General features: G+C 36.8%; 1 protein-coding gene across 1 annotated transcript in view; it reads left to right on the plus strand.

Moving 5' to 3' along the window:
- The window catches only part of LOC123871274 (fatty acid synthase), a 47,454-nt gene that overhangs the window by 2,683 nt on the left and 21,169 nt on the right, over nucleotides 1-23,602 (plus strand). The window contains exons 2-25 of the mRNA XM_045914977.1: nucleotides 375-527; nucleotides 855-1,047; nucleotides 6,493-6,613; nucleotides 9,072-9,275; nucleotides 9,682-9,798; nucleotides 10,830-10,993; nucleotides 12,722-12,864; nucleotides 13,537-13,740; nucleotides 14,264-14,453; nucleotides 14,889-15,048; nucleotides 15,335-15,504; nucleotides 15,871-16,022; nucleotides 16,333-16,516; nucleotides 16,935-17,083; nucleotides 17,568-17,752; nucleotides 18,246-18,365; nucleotides 19,571-19,680; nucleotides 20,037-20,227; nucleotides 20,794-20,963; nucleotides 21,473-21,736; nucleotides 21,897-22,017; nucleotides 22,249-22,539; nucleotides 22,664-23,107; nucleotides 23,276-23,446. Coding sequence (XP_045770933.1) covers nucleotides 375-527; nucleotides 855-1,047; nucleotides 6,493-6,613; nucleotides 9,072-9,275; nucleotides 9,682-9,798; nucleotides 10,830-10,993; nucleotides 12,722-12,864; nucleotides 13,537-13,740; nucleotides 14,264-14,453; nucleotides 14,889-15,048; nucleotides 15,335-15,504; nucleotides 15,871-16,022; nucleotides 16,333-16,516; nucleotides 16,935-17,083; nucleotides 17,568-17,752; nucleotides 18,246-18,365; nucleotides 19,571-19,680; nucleotides 20,037-20,227; nucleotides 20,794-20,963; nucleotides 21,473-21,736; nucleotides 21,897-22,017; nucleotides 22,249-22,539; nucleotides 22,664-23,107; nucleotides 23,276-23,446 — 4,371 coding nt within the window. The remainder of the gene's footprint in view (nucleotides 1-374; nucleotides 528-854; nucleotides 1,048-6,492; nucleotides 6,614-9,071; nucleotides 9,276-9,681; nucleotides 9,799-10,829; nucleotides 10,994-12,721; nucleotides 12,865-13,536; nucleotides 13,741-14,263; nucleotides 14,454-14,888; nucleotides 15,049-15,334; nucleotides 15,505-15,870; nucleotides 16,023-16,332; nucleotides 16,517-16,934; nucleotides 17,084-17,567; nucleotides 17,753-18,245; nucleotides 18,366-19,570; nucleotides 19,681-20,036; nucleotides 20,228-20,793; nucleotides 20,964-21,472; nucleotides 21,737-21,896; nucleotides 22,018-22,248; nucleotides 22,540-22,663; nucleotides 23,108-23,275; nucleotides 23,447-23,602) is intronic.

The following is a 23,602-nucleotide window of genomic DNA, read 5'->3' on the forward strand; positions in this document are numbered from 1 at the left end:
CTTAAACCAACGAGTATAGGTAAAAATCCGAAAACCGTCAATATGTGGTTACATCACAAAAAAATGAAAATATGCTCATGAACAAATAATTAGCTTACTAAATCACATGTAGATGGCGCTATGCAGCATTAACTAACAGTGTTGCACATAAAAGTTCGGACATCAAGTACGGATGGTACGGAATCCTTTGTGTGCGAGTCCAACTCGCGCTTGACCGGTTTTTCGTATTTAATTTTTATTTGGGTTATGCATTGTGTTTTTTTGCTAATAATGCATATATCGTCTTGTGAATTGGCATGCCTATGTAATTTTTTCTAAAACTTGTAGATGAGCATCCTGTTTCTGTTTTTAATACGTTATTTATTTGTACCCAGATGGCATCAGTAACAGCGTCAGAAGACAGGCTGGCGTCGGGTCACCGGCTGTCGCACCCTCCGCCTGGCGACGAGGTGCTCATCACCGGCGTCTCTGGCTACTTCCCTGACTCCGACTCTGTCGTACACCTGCAGGAGAACCTCTTCAATAAGGTGAATACTAGTAGAGTTAGGTACATATTGGTGCTGGTACCAAACAAAGAGAAGTGCCAGAAGCATGAACTGATGTTGCAATCCAATAGAAGAAAAAACCCCTCCGCTGTCAGCGCCGTCAGCGGACGGGCATGAAAGGAGGTTTTTTTTCTAATAGTAATAGAGCCCCATTGGTGTCCCTCAAGTATGAAACCCTAAAAAGAAGAATGGAGGATTAGGGTACGATCTTGGCAATTAGCATTGCAGCTTACAAGTTTCAAGCGCTACGCCCCTGATCAACTGATGTATCACACATGACAAGTTTTTTAACAAATTGTTTTTCTCCAGGTTGACTTAATCTCAGGTGACGGCCGACGATGGAAGCTCGCTCACCCAGAGATTCCTCAGCGCACGGGGAAGATCAACAATGTCAACAAATTCGACGCGTCCTTCTTTGGAGTACATTTCAAACAGGCGCATACTATGGACCCTATGTGTCGGATCCTGCTTGAGAAGGCGTATGAAGCCGTCATTGATGCTGGTAAGACCTTGAAATATCTTACATGAAGGGAGCATGAACAATCATTACACAATGTTCTTTAGCTTGCTGCTGCACTTGAAACTGGTACCTACTATGGACCCTATGTGCCGAATTTTGCTTGAGAAGGCGACGTGCTAGTAGTTGCCATTGACGTGCCGACGCACGTCAATGGCAATGGTGGTGTGGTCGACACCACACCACCGACCCGCGATGACGAAAGCAGCAGTTGACAGCGTTGCTCGGGTGCATGTACGCTAAGACACCTAAAAAGCCTTGCTAGTGTACCTGTTAGCCCAACTCCTTCAGCCAATGTAATCGGTGAACATGTATATAATTTACCAGCACTTGCTAAGCGCAATGGACCAATGTGTATGGGCATTGGGCACCTTCTTACCTGTATTTATTTGGATTTCTGTCTTGATGTTTTGACGAAGCGAGGCCTCCGTCTCATTTGGTGAACTTCCACTAGTCTGTTTGTCCATACGTCTGACAGAACTTTAATTCCAAAAGTAATTTAAACGGACGAAATAATTCAGATAATTAGTCGTTTCCATTCCAAGCATAAGTTACGCTTATTTGGAGGGGTAAGAGAATTTAGTCATGTTAACTTCAATGATAAATTATATTTATTTAATCACAGGAGTTTTCAAAGTAGCCCATTCAACAAATAATATATGTATTAAGTTTCCTATATACTCACTACTTCTATAAAGCTGTTGCTAGAAATGTAAAGGTGCGACAAGTCTAATGGATGAGTTCGTACTTGGATTGCAATTCACTTTTAGGTACAAATTCAATACAGCAGGTACGGAAGCTAAGTATATTCATTAAAGTCTAGCTCTTTTGAAAACGTCAATGTGAATATTTATTTGTTAAAGCCAAAGCAAACAAATTAACTTTAACTTGGGAGCAAAATGTTAAGTATTATGTTCGATGAAAGCCACCGAAAACCTTGAAATGTTTTGTGTACGAGCCCTGTAAACCTACAAATTACTTTACTCTAAAGGTCCTCGTTTACACCGTTAGGACAAGTGTAAATTAAAATTTATAACACCCCCGAAAAGTGAAAGTTACAGTAACTAGAAAAGATCTGATAACTTTCAAACGGCTAAACCGATTTTCTTGGCTTATAGCTAAGAACACTCTCGATCAAGCCACCTTTCAAACAAATAAAAACTAAATTAAAATCGGTTCATTAGTTTAGGAGCTACGATGCCACAGACAGATACACAGATACACACGTCAAACTTATAACACCCCTCTTTTTGGGTTGGGGGTTAAATAGTACCTACTTAAGTAATAGTTTTCCTGAATCCTGCAACCCGCTTGATGTAGTCTGTCCGCCTAGGGTATTTCAACAAAGCGTTTTCCGGTCACCATTCTAGTATTTTGACCCCAACATTGTGTTTTCAAACTATGTACCCTGCCCATTGCCACTTCAGCTTCAAAACCCGTTTAGCTATGTCGGTTACACTGATTTTCCCAAGAATATCCTTATTTCTGGTTTAATTACGTAGAGAAACTTCAAGCATAGTTTTTCCCACTCCGCTGAGTGACTCTAAGCTTTTTTGGTATCATACCGTTTGTTGTGTATTTAAAATTGAATTGCAGTCCTTTTATTGCAGTTAGGTAAAACATTTTCTTCACTTTCTCTACCTTAGCTATTGTTACACTTCGGTGTGAATTCCCAGGAGCTTCCAAAGAATACGCAGTTCCTTACCTCCCTACCTAATGAGATCAATTTATTTGATCCGCAAATTCGGCGGGTGCAGATTAAATTCGTCGTGGTCATTGGAGACATCAATTGTGTACCTATCCGCCATTTTGTTTCTGGTGTTCCCCTTTTAGCTGATTGGATGCCTTGTTTTATGTGGTTTGAATGAGGATTATTATTCTTGATTAGATGTAGAAGAAATTTGATGAGCTTCTGTATCACATATCTACTAGCTCGTCATGTGACTTCGTCCGTGTGTTGTTATTTTAAAAGCGAAGTCTCTGAGTCTACTTGAGTAAAATTGCCTTTGTCCGTTCGTCCGTCAGTCAGAGCCAAATTACTCAATGTAATTACTTCAAAACTGATGGCCTGCAGCCGAATATTGCATAAAAAATATAAAAATCTTTATTTCAGGGAGGCTGTCATACGAAATGGGGGGCTTCAAAAATGGCTACATACTTATTAGAAACTGAAACTAGTGTATAATTTCAGTTATATCCTGTTCCTGTACTTGAATAACAAATACTAAAATTAAATAAATATTACTAAAAACCGGCCAAGTGCGAGTCAGACTCGCACACTGAGGGTTCTGTTTTTTTACATGATATAACCACAAATTCGCGCTTTTCAGATTTATTCCTGTATTTGTACTATAAGACCTATCTACCTGCCAAATTTCATGATTCTAGGTCAACAGGAAGTACCAGTAAGTATAGGTTTCTTGACAGACACGACCGACAGATAGACAGACAGACAACAATGTGATTTTATAAGGGTTCCGTTTTTTCTTTTGAGGTACCTACGGAACCCTAAAAAAACGAAATTATTTCATTTTTAATGGGCATCAACGTTAAAAATGCTGAAAAAACTCATATTTATAAATACTTAGGTCGTGAAATTAAATTTTCCAATTCGTTATCTCGAGCGAATGTTTCAGGGGAGTATTTCGAGCGAAATGTTTCGCGTCGCCGCGCGTTCTGAATTCAGCTTTCAACTGATAATGATCTATTTATCTTTGTTGTGTTACCCCGCTTGTGTCCCCGGGGCCGATTCTGTGTACTGTTTGTCCATAGGCGAAACATTATACCTACGCACCATATATTATAAACAATCCATATTTACTTTAATACTATAAACTTCACGTTTGTCTGTCTATCTGTTTTCCTCTGTATCTGTTAGCTTTTCACGATATACCCGTTTAACCGATTTTGATAAAATTAAATTTTGTAGATAGCTTGTGTCGCGCATCACGCTGAAACTTTAGAATGGATTTGAATTGAATTTGGGCCTAATAGGTATTTTTATAGCTGGATACTTTTGAATTTTTACCCTAAAAAACAAATAAATCATTCATTTATTGTAGTGAACCGCAAGCCTATCTCGCAATAAAAACCATACCTTGAAATTCAAGCAAAATTTAATAAAATTTAGGACACACTAAAGTTTTAGAACTTCTTAAAATTGTGCACTGTTTTATGCGCTGGTAAAATGCTAATAAATATTTTATGGGAATTGAGACTTCGGTTTTCTGCTGACATAAGTATATAAGCACTTGATTATAATATCTTAACAGCTTTAGTTATAATTTATAAAACTACTACAGGATGCTCGCGACTTCATCCGCGTGGATTTAGGTTTTTAAAGATCCCGTGGGAACTCTTTGATTTTCCGGGATAAAAAGTAGCCTATGTCCGTCCCCGGGATATAAGCTAACCCTGTACCAAATTTCATCAGAATCGGTTAATATGTTGGACCGTGAAAAGGTAGCAGACAGACAGACAGACAGACAGACAGACAAAAAGACAGACAGACACACTTTCACATTTATAATATTAGTATGTATGTGTGTTTGTGTTTTGTGGTGCAAAAAAGTATATATACATACATACATAGTAGTGTATAATATGTAGGTAGTTATACCTAATATCTTCTAAAAAGAGTGATTGGTTATGTTATTGTACACAACAATGCCGCAATGATTTTCAGATGTTACTTACTAAGGCATAATTTATTTTCTAATCAGAGTTCAATAATATTTTACGGCATATTATAATTAATGACAAAGCTGACTTTTCTAAGTTCATTTGTTAACTGATTTTGACGAAAACAGAAACAAGCTATTTTTTTTCGAAAATTCAAAGAATTTCTTGTGATTTTCAAAAACCTAAATCCACGCGGGCGAAACCACAAACATCATTCAGTATAAATACAAGTGTAAATTAAAAATTTATAACACCCCCGACAAGTGAAGTTACACTAACTAGAAAAAAGCTGATAACTTTCAAACGGCTGAACCGATTTTCTTGGATGGTAGCTAAGAACACTCTCGATCAAGCCACCTTTCAAAAAAAAAACTAAATTAAAATCGGTTCATTCGTTTAGGCGCTACGATGCCACAGACAGATACACAGATACACAGAGACACAGATACACACGTCAAACTTATAACACCCCTCTTTTTGGGTCGGGGGTTAAAAATTATAAACTGTCAATAATAAACTTGCAGGCACTTACAGGCTTACAAGCGTAAAATAATGAGAAAGTTTATGGTCTCAACAATTTTATTATTATGATCTTATTCATAATGAAAACAGGATGCTTTTTAACTTGGAATATTTAATGCCCGAATTTCAGAAACACTTGAGACGGTCAAAGACAATATCGAGTTGTAGCAATTACTGAACAGAAGTTTTAATGGTTTTCTAGATAAGAGTGCCTACTTGTTCAATAAAGATTGCCGGGCCTCATTTTACTGAACAGGATCTCAAAATTAGCTGAAGTTTTTTGTATAAATTGTTGGAACAAACTTTTGATTATGCTTGATGTAGCATATTTGACCTTAGCTATGTAATAGCACATGGTGTTTTGTTTAGGTACCGAAAATATTATGACTTAGGCTGTGATTCTAGTATGTAGTAGCCGATTATGGGGCGTCAAAGGCGGGGCCCAACCCTGATTTTTGGTGTATAGGGGCTTTCAAATCGGAATAAATTACCTATATCTTAATTAGGTTCGTTTTTTGTAGATAATTGTTGTAAAAGTTTCAAAGGTAACAAAATGAGTGAACTAGTGATAAATTAATTATTATTTATCACTAGATTCTAGACATTATCAGATACTAACGCCGAATTAAACTTTCTTCTGGAAAAGCCGCGTGAAAACTATACTTATCCTACCTTGAATTTTTTCCTATTGAGGTGAAAAGTTATATTTGTTACATGATTGCAAAGTTTTTTGATCTTCGTGCTTTTGGATTCCTCGCTACGCTCAGGATTTTAGCTTCGCTCGTGATTCTATTGTAGAATCCTTCGCTCGCTCAGGATTCAACCTAGGCAATCGTAACAGAAACGAGCTTTGCTATCTTGTTAAACGAATAACTACATATTAAAGTTTTAAATAATATTGTTTAGAGTGTGGAGTAAGGCAGGGTGGCCTGATATCTCCAAAACTAATTATATATTTTAGGTAAAATTTATAGATCAACTTAATCAAATAATGTGAAGTTATGAACCCACACTTTCAAGTTACTCTAAAAAATACCTACCATCGAATTAGAAACCTCCTGTTTTAAAACCTGTAGGTAATGATCATTGTTAACTAACTGCAACCTAGTTGATTGTTCAGGTAAAATGTCATTTGTCTTCTTTTTATGATTTTTAGGTAATTTCAAAGTCATAGAAGGCTGAAATATGTTGTACCCTTTGAAATATTGAAAGCTTGTCTATTTACAGGTCTGAACCCGAAGGAACTTCGCAACACTAAAACTGGGGTGTTTATAGGCGCTTGCTTCTCAGAGTCGGAAAAAACATGGTTCTACGAAAAAATGCAGGTTAACGGATTCGGCGTCACTGGGTGAGTTTTGAGTAACCACAAATTCACGGTTTTCGGATTAATTCCTTTATTTGTGCTACAAGACCTAACTACTTGCCAAATTTCATGATTCTAGGTCAACGGGAAGTACCCTAGGTATAGGTTTCTTGACAGACACGACGGACGGACAGACAGACAGACAACAAAGTGATCCTATAAGAGTTCCGTTTTTCCTTTTGAGGTACGGAAACTGTCAATTGATTAAAAAATAAATGTCAAATGAGCTTAGTGCCTATCAGTGTTGATTACTGAGTCAGCGAATGACCCCGCAAAACTTGGAACACACATGTAGGTAAGTTAGTTGCTAGTTGCTAAAAACGTTGACGGTCATTATTTCTTAAACCTCAAATAAACATACCTCAACCTCAAAACTTCAAAGAAACTTCATAATAATTTTAAAAAGTGTAAATTAAAAATTTATAACACCCCGACAAGTGAAGGTAACTAGAAAAGAGCTGATAACTTTCAAACGGCTGAACCGATTTTCTTGGATTAGATTCTAGCTAAGAACACTCTCGATCAAACCACCTTTCAAACAAAAAAAAACTAAATTAAAGTCGGTTCATTAGTTTAGGAGCTACGCCACAGACAGATACACACGTCAAACTTATAATACCCCTCTTTTTGGGTCAGGGGTTAAAAATACATATTTAACAAGGCATTACTCAAAGGTGTACACCAAACCCTATCGTTTCACACGTACCTAATGGTTTTGATGAGATTTTCGAGAAAGACGTTAGAACCATAGAAAAGGACTAGCTAGACATCGAATGAAAGAAAATTTTCCACAGCTCTTAACAGGGCTCTCTCCGTCACTTACTCCATACAATCGTAGTCCCAATTTCATTTGAATATTAAGCAACCAAAGTCCATGTGCAGGCATATTCTAGAATAGATTTTTCTAAAAATGTGTAAGTAATTTTAAAATTACAGGCCACAGGGGCTCAAAGATTTGTATGTGAATTTTTAAGACCGCGTAACTTTAAAACCGAATATTTTAACGGAAATCTGGAAAACCACAGGCATAGATATTAATTCCCGGAACGTTTCTACAAAATTCCATTGAGTATAATTGGTTAGTATTCTAATAAGAGACGAACTACGTTTGTATGGAGCGAGTGACGGAGAGACCCCTCTTACACGTTTTAAATTACGGCTCCATCTTCTTAAAATATCGATTCTCTAAAGTTAAATTACACCATTCACCTACAGAGTTACTCCTTACTCTTTATAAAGAGCTCGCGAATGCTTCAAAGAGTCTTCCTTAACTTCAAGACTTGTTAATCTTCAACAGTAAACTCTGTAATGAATCGCGTTACAATGGAGAACTTTAATCGCTTTAAAATTCACGGTGCTTAAGGGTTTGTACTCCTGATCTCAATCTTCTTTGATGTAATAATAAATCCTTTCGCACATATTATATGTATAAGCGGAAAGCGCGTAGGCTGGAAGTTGGAATTTGATTGTTGCGGAGTTTTTTTTTAAGAGGGCTCTCTCCGTCACTCGTTTCATACAATCGTAGTTCCAATTTCATTTGAATATTAAGCAACCAAAGTCCATGAAATTTTGCGACATATTCTAGAAACTAATATCTATGTCTGTGGTTTTCCAGATTTCTGTTAAAATATTCGGTTTCAAAGTTACGCGGCCTTAAAAATTTACATACAAATCTTTGAGCCCCTGTAATTTTAAAACTACATATTTTTAGAAAAATCTAAAACACCACAGACACAGATATTAGTTTCTAGAATGTCTGCAAAATTTCATGGACTTTGGTTGCTTAATATTCAAATGAAATTGGAACTACGATTGTATGAAACGAGTGGAAACGAGTGACGGAGAGAGCCCTGTTAAGAAAACTTTTCTTAGGACTTCAACTTTAACTTCTTTGACTCAACAGAAAGATTGTCAAAATATATTTTTTTGGCTCCAGATGTTCTGTAGTTATGTTAGCCAACCGTATCTCCTACTAGCTTGGAGTCATCGTTCCTTTTTACACCGTGGATTCACTGTGCTCCAGTTTCCTTCACGCACTCGAGCACGCATTGGTAATCTGTGATGGACATTGCAACTGAAAATCCAAATTGACCCAGCTTGGAATCGAACCTAGGACCCCATTCTTATAAATAAGACCACAGTGCTCACCATTATGCTACGAAAATTGTAAATTTTTTTGTCTCCAGATGTTCTCGAGCTATGTTAGCCACCCGTATTTCTTATTGACTCGGACCTCGACCGCCAAATATTTTTTTTGTCTCCAGATGGTCTCGAGCTATGTTAGCCACCCGTATTTCTTATTGACTCGGACCTCGACCGCCAAATAGGCTAGGCTAATTTAGAAAATCCAAATTGACTCAACTGAGAATCGAATCTAGAAATAAAACCACAGCGTTTACCGCTATGCTCGAGGGATTCTCAAAAAAATTTTTTTTGTCTCCAGATGCTCTCGAGCTATGCTAGCCAACCGTATCTCCTACTGGCTCGGAGTCACCGGCCCCTCTTACACCGTAGACTCAGCGTGCTCCAGCTCCCTGTACGCGCTCGAGCATGCGTTCAGGGCGATCCGTGATGGACATTGCGACTCTGCCATCGTTGGCGGATCCAACCTTTGTCTGCATCCTTACGTCTCTTTGCAATTCTCCAGGTACGTACTAAACCTGCTTTTCAAATAATTATATACTTGATGAGTAAGTTTTAGGTATAGAGTTTTAGAACTATAGAGGTACCTTTTATGGGAATGCTCAGTGTTGCATGCAAAGAAAACTCAAGGAAACTTCTCTGGGTGAGATACCCAGGGAAGGCTCAGGTTCGAATTCTGCTGATTCCATAATTTTGATATGTATTTAAAATGATTTAAAACTCAAGTATTGATATTTTGTGAAAATTCAAATACAATTAGCATTCAAATTCCTTTAATGAATTAAAAAACGTACGCACTTCCAAAACATTTAATTGATTTCATGTAATAACCCAAATCTACCCACCAACTTATTTTCTAACAAATATTAGGCGTGATTAGATCCTGATCAAATTCAATATTCCTTTAACAGATTAGGTGTACTGTCTCCTGATGGAAAATGCAAGAGCTTCGACAATAAAGCGAATGGTTACGCTCGTTCTGAGGCCATTGTAGTCATCTTGCTGCAGAAGGCTAAAGATGCCAGAAGGTAAATTAAAAAAAATTACATGAAGAGATCCCGACTTCCCTACGCATCATAGTTAACCGCCACTACTAAGTCCTAGGATGGACTAATTGGTACCATCGAAGAAATTATTATAGACTAGAGGATGCCCGCGACTTCGTCCGCGTGGATTTAGGTACATAAAGATCCCGTGGGAACTATTTGATTTTCCGGGATAAAAAGTTGCCTATGTCAATTAATGGGACGCAAGCTACCTAGGTACCCATACAAATCGGTTAAGCGGATGGGTTCTTGGGTATCCCGTGGAAACTCTTTGATTTTCCGGGATAAAAAGTAGCCTATGTCCGTCCCCGGGATATAAGCTAACCGTGTACCAAATTTCGTCAGAATCGGTTAAACTGTTGGGCCGTGAAAAGGTAGCAGACAGACAGACAGACAGACAGACACACTTTCGCATTTATAATATTAGTATGGATATACCGTTTCACTGAGACGGCTCCTAAGATAGGGTGTGGTAGGCATATCTATAGCGACAGCTCGAGATGTCGGGGACGTGCGGGTGTGCGGGACGTCCCCCCGCCTCATACTACGATTGCCATCTCGACCTGTCGCGTACTATACGTCACTCAGCGGGGGATGGAAAGAGCTATGCTTGGAGTTTCTCTACAAATCAAAAACGAGGAGGTCCGTAAGAGAACCATGGAGAAATAGCTTAGCAGGCTGTGAAGCAGAAGTGGCAATCACACTAATATTATAAAGTAGAAAGTTTGTATATGTGTGTGTGTATGTGTGTGTGCGAGTGTGTGTGTGTGTATGTTTGTTACTCCTTCACGCAAAAACTACTGGACGGATTGTGCTAAAATTTAAAATGGAGATAGATTATACCCTGGATTAGCACATAGGCTACTTTTTATCCCGGAAAATCAAAGAGTTCCCACGGGAATTTTAAAAACCTACATCCACGCAAACGAAGTCGCGGGTATCAGCTAGTGGGTCTGATAAAGCTGATGATTGCACCACTGGACTACTGTTTTAATATCATTGAAACTTTTTAGGGTCTACGCACAAATTCTCCACGCAAAGACGAACTGTGATGGTTACAAAGAACAGGGCATCACATATCCCGCTGGGCATATCCAACAGTTACTTCTGGACGAGTTCTACGAGGAGTGTTCCATCCCTCCTAATACTCTTGAGTTTGTGGAAGCTCACGGTACTGGTAAGTGAAACACCTCTTATTATCCGACTGCAGCAAAGTCAAAAGGAAGGGTTATTATTTTAGCAGTCTATGTTTATATGTGTGTTTGTACTTGTAGCACCTAAACTAGTTATTTGTTATATAAGATTTGTTATTCCGGGTGACATGGGCTACATTTTACATGAAAAAAATCGATATGGCGGATGTTACATCCAAAAAATGGGGCCTTTGATTTTTTTTTGCTATCGTATCTAGTGAAATGTCATAAATACATATAAATATACTTAGTACAATATTAAAATATACCAAGCGACGGAAAACAGCTGTGTGTTGATAGATCACTCAGTCAGTCAGCTTTTCCTTTTATAAAAGACTAGCCGATGCCCGCGACTTCGCTCGCGTGGATTTAGGTTTTTCGAAATCCCGTGGGAACTCTTTGATTTTCCGGGATAAAAAGTAGCCTATGTGCTAATCCAGGGTATAATCTATCTCCATTCTAAATTTCAGCCCAATCCGTCCAGTAGTTTTTGCGTGAAGGAGTAACAAACACACACACACACACACACACACACACACACACACACACACACACATACAAACTTTCGCCTTTATAATATTAGTGTGATTTTCCAAATCGCCGTTGTCGGGAATCGAACTCGGGATTTCCCACTTATAAGACCACCACCACTGCGCCAGGATGGTTGTCATTTTCCAATGATAAAGTACCGTCTCAAAATAAAAGAGATGTTGCTCTAAATGTTATTCTATTCTATATGAAGGAAATAAAGTGCCACAAAACAATACTACAAAAGCGCATAAAAATGGAAAACAGCTAATGGATAGCGCTCGCCGCGAGATAGGAAAACTTGCCGACGTTTACTTGGAGAGTACTCCGACATGAAATTAAAAAGCTCTTTCATCCACTATTGTTCACGACACAAAGGGCCAAGATAAATCTCCGCTTTAAGTTTAATGCGCACTGTGTTTTTGTTAGCGGGACGCTTAGGATAAATTGTTGATAAACACTAGATAGCTTCTTATTTAAACGACACCTGCAGGAAAAACATCGTATCTCATTTTTTTTTTTTAATTTATTAATTTGAAGACATACGAAAAAAACCTTATATAATATATCTCGCCAAACTGCGTCGCAGTTTGTTGGCGAGTTATTTACAGGAGAGCGCATCAAAGATTTAAAAATCTTACACAGAACTTAATAAGGATTTTTTAAATCTAAGCCTTAATATTAACGTTACCTGAAATATTTTTGTCAACAAGGGAAAGTCTTCACTTTCACATAGTTTACATAAAATTTTAAACTATATGAATAAACATTATGTACCTTTATTATGACTTTATCGTTTTTGTGAGTTACAATAAACTTTCTACAATATTTAAACACAAAATTTATAAAATTACATTGTAACTAATTCAGACATACAATTCAATATTGTGTTATAATATTTTAAAAAAAGAAAATGCCCTCTCATCTTACAGAAAAAATCGAGATAACATCGGTGTTTAATAAAAAGTTGGCATGTAAATAATTTTGTCGGTCGGTATCGAATGAGATCTGAAATTGCTTTTCTCAAAGGCCGGTATCCTTCTTACGGACTTTAATTAAAATCCGATGCAGGCACTGTTAAATAGAACTTGCAATACAGTTGTTTACAATTTGTTATTTATTTACTTTTAGCTGCTAACAAGAAAGGTTCTTGAAACTTAATAATATATCTGTTTCTTTATTAGGTACAAGAGTGGGAGACCCAGAAGAACTGAAAGCGATAGACGCAGTATTTTGTACGGGGCGCTCTGAGCCGCTTATGATTGGGTCCGTCAAGTCCAACTTGGGTCACAGTGAACCTGCATCTGGACTTTGTTCTGTGGCCAAAGTAAGAGATTTTGTCGGTTGTTTTGGAAGAGAGAACCAGAATTAAAGAAACTAAGTATCTATATACTGTTTCTTTAATTCTGGTTCTCTCTTTCAAAATCTTGGTTTCTCATTTCCTAGACAAAACTAGTTTTAAGATAAGTTTTCAGTAAAAGCACAAATTGATCGGAATGATCAATTATGTCTGAACCTTTCCGAAACCTTAAATTTTGCACTCTAAATTTGATTTTATAAAACAATCCAAGTTACAACTCCTCAGTCCTTACTCTATAAGGATATTGCTCTACATGAAATTATTGTTGACTGAAGATCAGTACTTCAGACTTAGGATCTGCCTATTCTAATTCTGTACACTAAGGTATTCTGTACACTAAGGACTGATTCTGTTATCGAACTTCTAGTTCCAACCTCTCAATCCTCAGCCCTCAATAGCTCAACGGTTATAGGAGCGGACTGAAAACCGAAAGGTGGAAGGTTCAAACCCCATCCGTTGCACTATTGTCATACCCACTCCTAGCACAAGCTTAACGCTTAGTTGGAGGGGAAAGGGGAATGTTAGTCATGATTAAAATGACTAATTATAATTATTCCTTAAAAAAAACCTGAAGCCGAAGCCTCATCTGGTATTGGGGTTGAATGAAATTGTATAAAGCAAAATAATGTTATTTTTTAGCTGTGCATAGCCTACACAACCGGATATATTCCTCCAAATCTAAACTACTGCACTCCGAGAGAGGGAGTGCCAGCTCTAGCTGAAGGGAAGCTGACGGTTATAACGGAAAAGACACCATGGAACCGCGGCATGTCAGGAATTAACAGCTTTGGGTTCGGAGGTGCCAATGCTCATACTCTGCTCAAAAACTTTGCGAGAGAAAAGGTTTGATCTCTATAAATTATTTATTACTAGACGATGCCCTGCGACTTCGTTTGTATGGGTTTAGGTGTTTGAAAAATCCAGTGGGAACTCTTCGATTTTCCAGGATAAAAAGTAGTATATGTCCGTCCCCAGGATGGAAGCTAACTCTGTATCTTTCGTCAAAATCGATTAAACTGTTGGGTCACAAAAAGCTATAGCAGACAGACAGAAACACTTTCGCATTTAAAATTTAAAGTATTAAGGATGGATTATCGAATATTTTACTGAATTTTATATAAAATGGTTTAAATAATATAATCGCCCAAAATTCTTAAGTCCATTTACTTCTGATTCTTTGTTATTATATCTTTCATGTTTATATCCGTGTTTTAACCGAATTAATTAAACAGATTTTTCTAAAGTCGCTAACGTATTAGTGATTCCTCTGATGCTACAAACATTCACGGGCGACTATTTTTCTTCCTATCATAATAAAGAAGACATTTTTTTTAAAAACCTCGTCAACAATTTGCTTTCTCCTTAGGTCAACAACGGTATACCAACTGATGATCTGCCACGTCTGGTATGTGCCTCAGGACGTACAGAATCAGCAGTAGCTAGGATCCTCAATGACCTGGAGTCAAAGACTGTTGACGCTGAGCTCATCAGACTATTGCATGCTGTTCACGATGAGGACGTAACGGGTCATGTTGTACGAGGATATACCTTATTAGGTAAGAAATATGAACCTTTTTAGAATGACAAGCAATTCCGTCTTTAGGCGTATTATTTTTAGCGATCATGGGCCATTTTAAGTGGTCAAAGTCAATGCTGTTTGCTCGAATGTTGAGACTCGAATATCCTTAACTTATTTGACAAGTAATATAAATAGGTGAATACTATGCTACTATCTACTCCTTTTGAAATGTTATTTTGATTTTACTGTTTTTGTGATAGTAATCTTCTTATTCTTTTCCTTCGTGGTCATCGCGAAGTGACGTCTTTGGGGGCAGATGTTATGCGCTTCACGAGCATTCGCCACTTCTTCCTGATGTCCGATAATCTGGTACTCGTGCAAGGGACCATCCACAGTGAACTTTATTTGGTTAGCCCATCGCATGATCTTGTTCTACAAAGTATAAATCTGTTTTTTGTTTTTTTATCTATAGCTTCAACACCAACACAGGCCGTCTCATTAGCGCGTGATATCCAGTACTTCTCCGGCGTCCGTCGTCCTGTTTGGTTCGTTTACTCTGGCATGGGCTCGCAATGGGCTGGCATGGCCACTCAGCTTATGAGGATCCCTATCTTTGCTGATGCCATTAAGAAGTAAGTTAACAATGGAGTATTTATTTCATCATCCTTATAAATTGATTATATCCAGTACTTCTCTGGTATCCGTCACCCAGTTTGGTTCTTTTACTCTGACATGGGCTCGCAATGGGCCGGTATGGCTACTCAGCTTGTAAGATCCCTATCTTTGCCATGCTATTAAGAAGTACCTTTACATTTTCTCTATTATGTTATACTCTATTAAGAAGTTATTTTCAAAATTTTCCCTTTGACGAAGCCGGCATGAGTCCTAGTTTATTCGTAAATTGATGCTTTTCACCAGGTGCCACAAAGCGCTCGAGCCAAAAGGCATCAACCTAACAAAGATCATCACGGAACCCGACCCGAAGATATACGACAATATCCTCAACTCCTTCATTGGCATCGCCGCTGTTCAGATCGGTCTTACTGATATCCTAAAGGCTCTTGGTATTGAGCCTGACTATATTATTGGTAAGTATAGGAAGTTAAGGTTTCTTTTAACAAAAAATCCTTATTCTAAAATCTTCCATTTCGTTCTTTATATTTCAAAGTATCTTTGAAACGGAAGGAACCAGAACGGAATTAAAAGCGAACATATTCTATAACTGAAAGTGAATTGGTCAGATTCAAATCAGATAAAATGAAGATAAAAATAGTTTTGTATTGAGTTTAGATATCATTATCATAAAAAACTGGAACTACTGACTTTCGGAATCTATCAAAAATAAAAACAGTGTTTTCATTAAAAAATCCTTCAAAATAGCAAAAGTAGAACAAGGAAGAATAAGAGAGATATAGAAGAAGAAAAGAACAGTTTAAACGGAGACTATGTTTCAGGTCACAGTGTAGGAGAGCTTGGTTGCGCGTACGCAGATGGCTGCTTTACCGCCGAACAAATGATTCTGTCTGCGTACAGCCGTGGTCTGGCTTCCATTGAGACTCCTTTCATTAAGGGATCTATGGCTGCTGTTGGACTTGGTTATAGTGAAGTAAGTATCGTATACAATATTTTCAACACAACATGGAATTCTGAAATTATGTGTGCTTAGGTAAAAAGGCAATCTTTAAAATATCAAATTGAGCTACGGACAACGCAGAAAACTTATAATTTTGCTTGATGAATGAACCAATTAAAAAAAGGTTTAGTTTTGGGAGAATAAGAAAAAATAACAAGAAATAGACTAAAATCGAAAATGAAATCGAAGTTTAGTGTAAAAATAATAAGTTTTTCATATTGTTACGCCAACTCCAAAACTACGCATGCCTTATTCGGCCTAAAACTAATTTCTCCGTATATAGATCAAGACCATAGTTCCACCTGAAATCGAAGTGGCCTGTCACAATGGCCCCGACTCCAGCACGATATCGGGACCAGCTGATATCATGAAGACCTTCGTCGCGAAGCTCGTTGCTCAAGGAGTCTTTGCTAAGGAAGTTCCTTGCTCTAACATTGCCTACCATTCGCGGTATATTGCTGAAGCTGGTAAGTAATAGTATCTAGACTAATTTTACTGGAGACTCTATCATTTTTAGCCTATGCCTCGATGTTACTCGTACTAATCTCAAGTTAGCATTTATGTTTTACTGAGTAGTCTATTGTGATAGTAGCTTTAACTTGCCATACCCTCTACACAAAAAGAGATTCTAGATACGATTTTCAATATATATGCCTCAAGCAATGGCAATTCAATTTTAAATCCTCTTACCTGAAATTAAACTAATCAAAGACTGTATAATAAGGTTTTTCAATATTTTCATTTACAGAGTCACTAGTATAGAGTTTTAAAAAAACGGTGCAGAATAGACCACCTTGTGGTACTCCACCGTTAATAGCTAAATTATCGATCATAAGCCATAATAGAACAATCTTCCGTGGTTAACATATTACTCTTTTTATCTAGGGCCAAAACTCCTGAAATATTTGAGAGAAGTCATCCCTATTCCAAAGCAACGTTCAGAGAAATGGCTTTCGACGTCAGTGCCGCAAGCGTTATGGAAGGACCCGAAGGCTGAAATGTCTTCCGCTGAATACCATACCAACAATCTTTTGGTAAGTTGCAATTTTATCTTTATGCAGCTTAAAAAATCATCAAGCATAGTCTTATCCGTTTTAAACTAGCATGATTTGGAAATGAAATTATTGCATCCATTTTTTTCTTTGGGCTCTAGGTCTTTTCTTATTGTGGGATAGGCTCGCACTTGACGAAAATCATACCTGAAAAACAGAGCAATGAGTGGTTCTAAGTTTGCCTAGAAGATGCCTATTCGCTCTTACATTTTAGGTCTCAAGGTACCTAGATACTTTAATATACGGCGCTCTTGGGCAATTGCGTCCAGCGGCTTCCTGAGACTCGTTTGATATATCATCTTTTCGTATGTGTGCCCTAAAAAAGACTATAGGTTGACAACGATTGCTCTCATTGTTTGCAGTCATTTATGTTATTTTATTTGCATTACTGGTTTTATATTCGAATCTCTTTTTAACCGACTTCAAAAAAGGAGAAGGAGAATTACTCGGGATCTTTTTTTATTAGAGTGCAGTACTCTTTGAAGAAACAGCTCGTCTGATCCCAGCGAACGCAATCACCATAGAGATTGCCCCACATGGCTTGCTTCAAGCAATCTTACGTCGCTCTTTGAAGAAGGATGTCATTAACATCCCACTTACAGAGAGGAAGCATCAAGACAATGTACAAGTCCTCTTCACTGCTTTGGGGAAGTGAGTATTTATCTTCGTCAACTGAGGTGTTTATTTTTTGATCCATGCATGATCCATGTCTTATAGGCTTATTTCACTAGACAACTATTATATTTTGTATTTTACATTTATAAAGTTGCTGACTCTAATATCTATTGTTACATCATTTAAATTTACGTTGGTACAAGACCGGAGAATAATGGCTATTTTTGATTTCATAGATTCATTTTTAACATCAAATCTATGTTTTCATAAAAGGGGAAACTTACTGACTAATATATCAACGTATAGTATATATACTGTGCCTATAAACAGTTTTTTTGATTATCTCTCAACTGTAAATACTCATTATCAGCATCAATATAATATTTTATTATTATGAGCTTTTTAAAGAACTTATGTTTGGATTGGTGAGAGTCTCATCAAGCCTTTAAAATTATTTAGATTCTTATTACGGATTTCCTCATTAAATATTAATTGCAATTCTTTATACCGAATTTTTTTTTATGTGCAGATTGTACGAGGCTGGTTTGAATCCACATTTAGCGAATATCTACCCACCAGTGCAGTTCCCAGTATCACAAGGAACCCCTATGATTTCACACCTAGTAGAATGGGAGCACAGCGAGGACTGGTAAGATTTGTTAATGTGCGTGAATCTATGTGTGTGAGTGTTTATTCCATCATAACTTCTAAATACCTGAACACATTTAGATATATAGGGTATAGGCGTTATAATCCTTACATCATCCCGAGCGACATTATTGAGCGATAAATTTTTTGAAAAAAAAAAAAAAACACCAAGAACTCTTAAATTACTTGTTTTCTTTCTTAATCATAATTTATGGTTGTTTCTTGGTCTCCTACTCCATAATAAATCACATATTCCCACAATATAATTTCCCACATATTTCTCCGCCCTGGTTTTTGCGTATCTTCCTGCAATTGATCTGCTTTAATAAACTCGTACAAATATAAATAGCACCCCATTCGTCAGGCGACCGCTAACAAATTGCTCTGTAGGTACTTTTGAAAATATATCTTGTTCAATATATTATTCACTTTCAACATTGTAGGCGCGTGACTTTGCTGAAATGTTCATATTTTTTTACGTCGGAGCAATTTCAACGAATTTTAATAAAATTTGATGAATTGTGAGAGTAAATTAAGAATTTTCAGCTGCAAATTCCAGTTTAATTTTACAATGCTTTGCTGGCATTCCAATTATAATACTATGAATCAGGATTCTCAAATAATGAATAAATTATTATATGAAATTGTAATACTTAGTGAATTTCTTAGATTTTCTTCTGCTATTGAAGATCCTTTGAACAAAGTCGCAGCATCACATACAATGTACATTATGATAATAATGACTCTACGTTTATAATTGCACCAGATTAATTTCGTTACTATATTTTTATTCTATCTTATACCAAAAAAGTTAAAAATAAATCATTTAGTCACATGAAAAAATTAAGAAAGCATTTCTCATTCGTTTATTCATAAACTACCTGATTCCGCGACTTCGTCCGCGTGGATTTAGATTTTCGAAAATTCCGGGGAACTCTTTTATTTTTTTTAAAACATTCCTGGATAAAAAGTAGCATATTTATCCATGTAAAAAATTAGGTCAATCCTTTTGAGAAAAGGATTGACCTGATTTTCAAATCAATTGCTCTGTTGCGACGTGATTGATGGACAAACCAATAATTAATCAAGCAAAAGCTCATTTATGCATTTATAATATAGATAGTGATACAATACGGGAATATGTGTATTTATAGAAGTCTAAAATAGATCAGGTCAAACTGATAAATCTGGAATCTTTTCCATCAGGTATGTAACCTCATACAAAGCTCAGGAGAAGATGAAGACTGGAGAGAGGACAGTGCGTATGTCCATTGCTGATGAAGACAGCGAATATATGGCAGGACACGTTATTGATGGTAAACTATAGTTGAACAGTAATTCATTGTTGGTAGGTTTGCCCTCATGATTTTTAATGCACTCTATTAGTCATGAAATGACTAATAGAGTGTTCTACACTTGAACATGAAAAAAAACACAACTATAAATATGTTGTGACCAACCAATTCTACCCAATGATTAAGTAGTACTTAACTGATTGGTCAGAGCATTCCTATTCCAAAAAAAAAAAGAGTGTTCTTAGCTATAATAGAAGAAAATCGGTTCAGCCGTTTGAAAGTTATCAGCTCTTTTCTAGTTACTGTAACCTTCACTTGTCAGGGGTGTTATAAATTTTTAATTTACACATGTTAATGAAAGTTGATTTTCTTAATAGGTCGTAACTTATACCCTGCCACTGGATACCTTGTCATGGTGTGGGAAACACTTGGAATGATGTTGGGAGAGCTTTACACTGAAGTGTCTGTGGTTTTCGAGAACGTTCGATTCCAGAGGGCGACGAACATCCCGAAAGATGGAAACCTGGAATTCATTGTCATGATACAGAAAGGAAGCGGGCAGTTCGAGGTAAGTTAGTCGATATTGCGTTTAGGATAAAATAGATACTGCAAATTGTTTAAGAATTAGTAACTAAGTTGTCAAATATAACATACTAATCATCCCAAAAAAAACAGCAAGCTGTGTATGATTAATGGAATGGGCTAAGACCCTTCAGAAATGAGAAAAGCAGCTTAGAAAAAGCATTAAACAAATCTAATGATAGCCTTCATTGTGACAAGTCAATGAAGCTTTATAATATTAGTAAGATTATAATATATTACTAGTATTATAGAATTGAAAAACAAAAGTCTTTGTATTAGTTACTCCGAATGGGACAGCTTTAGGGCATATTCTGCCGTGCTGGCTCAGTACGAATTGGCATACTTTACACAACTTTGAGAACATTATGAAGAATCTTCAGGCATGCAGGTTTCCTCACGATGTTTTCCTTAGACGTTAAAGAAAGTTCCATCTCATTCGGAAAGGAGACCTGTTCTCAGTAGTGAGCCAGCGATGGGATGATCATGATGATAATTAGCTACTAACTCATAATTAGGTTAAAATAAAAGCTTGATTAAATTGATACCATCTAGATCGTGGAAAGTGGAGCATCCATCGTAACAGGATGTATATACGCTAAGAAGAATGTCGGTCAAGACTATAGAGTGCTACCGCCAGCGCCTGAAGCCACTGGTCCCAATGTAAAACACATGCTTACCAAAGATTTCTACAAGGAATTACGTCTACGAGGATATCAGTATAGGTAAGTTAATTAAACTGGAACATCAGTTATACGTCAATTCTCTACAAAATACCTTAGAAAATAAGAAAAGACTCTAAATATACTATCGCCAACAATATCGCCAATGAATAGACCTTTGCATGTCACTGGTGATGACAGTTTTATACTGGCTACTGTCTACACTTCTTTGTTTTACTGAAGTACTTTTATAAATTACGATCTTAATTTCTCAATGTTTGTTGTTGTCAAATTTGGTACCTTTCGCAGTTTTTTGGTACCTTTAGTTATTTACTTTGATTGTACTATAATTTACATACATAGAGATAGTAAAGTTTACATACATATTATCATATCTATCATTAAATCATTATCAACAGGAACTTCATTGTCATTTACAATTATACTTTTTATTTTGAGTACTTTTTCCTGAAGATCCGATGATTAAACCTCCGCAGCCACTTTCAAATTAATAAATCTGTTAGCTTATTAAATTATTATCAATAGAGATTCATTTATAATATTTTTGTCAGTGGCATCTTCCGAAGCATCATCGGCTGTAACGTTGAAGGCACTCGTGGTCGCCTCGCCTGGTCCAACAACTGGGTGGCCTTCATGGATTGTATGCTCCAAATGAGAATCGTCAGCCAAGACACGCGCGGTCTCTTCGTTCCTACCAGAATTCAGAAGCTCTGCATTGATGCTAACATGCACTATGACGCCATATCTAAAATGAACCCTGATTCTACTCGACAGTCCTTTGAGATTCGAGTCTATCCCCACGTTGATGTTATAAGGTAAGAACAGGCCATTGATACAAAAAATGTGTTGTATGATTCCTAATTAAAATCATTCATCTTTCATAATACAAAAAATACGATGAAACATAACAATACTTTACTATCAATTAATTGATTTTGAAACAAAATGAAGATATGAATATTTTGATTAAACCAGGGCTGGTGGCGTGGAAATTCGGGGACTACATGCGACGCCTATTTCTAAAAGAATTCCTTTGGGCGTACCAGTACTTGAAAAGAATGTATTCATTCCTAACTTCGGAAAATCAAAAATGAAGGTACCTTAATATTATACTTAATATTATGCTTGGAAATTCCATAAATATTGTGTTCTCATTTTGTAATTATATATTGTGCTATTCCTGCAATTACAATACTAACAAGTGTGGGTATCATTTGGGGCCCCTATTTTTTTCGATTTATGACAGATTTTTTGTATTGTATTTGGTTTTCAGTGTCTAAATATTATACAGAATGTCGGTATTAATAAAGTTATTTTTTTTCGTTAGATCGAAGACATTCTCCGTGCAAATATACAGCTTATTCTAGAAAACGTTCAAACATACAAAGTCAAAAGCATTGAACTTGCCGATGAAGAATATAAAAACAATAATTTGGAACCTGTGATAGAGACAGTGGGCGACATTCTAGGTGACTTACCCCTAGTGCAAGCTGAATTGTCCATTTTCTCTGAAGATCCTTTAGAAATGCCGTCACATATCACTGTCGAAAATAAAAAGTTACTTGGAGAAACTAACACTGTTATATTTGTCGGTGCTAATTTGCTTAGAAGGCCAGATGTAAGTATAAGCTGAGACAGAAATAAGAGAATAGAAACAAATCTCATCTTTAAACTACCTAAAAAACGAGAACCTTCATTAGCCCAATTACTAAGCTCTATAAAATATGATTTTTATTTTATAGGTACTTAAATCAGCAGTTTCAACTCTCCGCGACAAATGTTTCCTCATAAGCCGAGAGAAAGATCGCATTAACCCTAAGGACTATTCCGACAAATACGATATCATCACTATGCAAGACACAGGCGTGGAATACTTAGTTCTCTTCAGAAAGAGAGTTGGTGCCAAACCTGCGAAGTTCGTCAAAGTTGTCACATCAGATCAAACTTATGCATGGGTAGACCAAATTAAGGAGGAGCTTAAAGCTGGACAAAAACTTGTTATTTACAGTCAAGATGAACATATAAATGGACTGTTAGGTCTTATTAATTGTCTAAGAAGGGAACCTGGCGGTGAAATAGTTACAGGTCTACTCATTTCTGATCCTTCTGCGCCACCTTTTAATCCTGATTTGGAGTTCTACGAAGAACAGTTGGATAAGGATTTGCCCATAAATGTTTATCAAGATGTAAGTGTTTATATTCTACTGCATCATCGCCCACTGTTTGGTTTGATTGCAGCTAAGCATAAGCTTTATAGTTAAAAAAGATTAAGTTGAGAAATGCTATTTCATCCAATCTAGGCAATAAATGTTGTTCCTTGGGAAGATAATACTATCACATTTTTTATGTTTTAGGGTCAATGGGGTACATACCGTCACTTGCTCCTTGGAGATATGGAAACCGTTGATGCACACCATGCCTTCGTCAATACTGTTACCATTGGAGACCTTTCCACACTTAGATGGCTTGAAGGGCCCATCAGAGAAAACCAAGTATTCAAGAACCCAGAGAGTGTTCTAGTACATGTGAGTTGTTTCTTCATTCATGTACAGGATTTAACTATCTACATTTCTAAGATTTTCCGTGTGGAGATTTTTTTAGTCTCATATTTTAAGAAACACTCGAAAGCTTTCCAATTTGTTTTTAATTGGTTGCTTTATCAATATCATGTGATAAAGAAG

Source organism: Maniola jurtina, chromosome 13, assembly GCF_905333055.1.
Source record: "Maniola jurtina chromosome 13, ilManJurt1.1, whole genome shotgun sequence".
Taxonomy (NCBI): Eukaryota; Metazoa; Arthropoda; class Insecta; order Lepidoptera; family Nymphalidae; genus Maniola; species Maniola jurtina.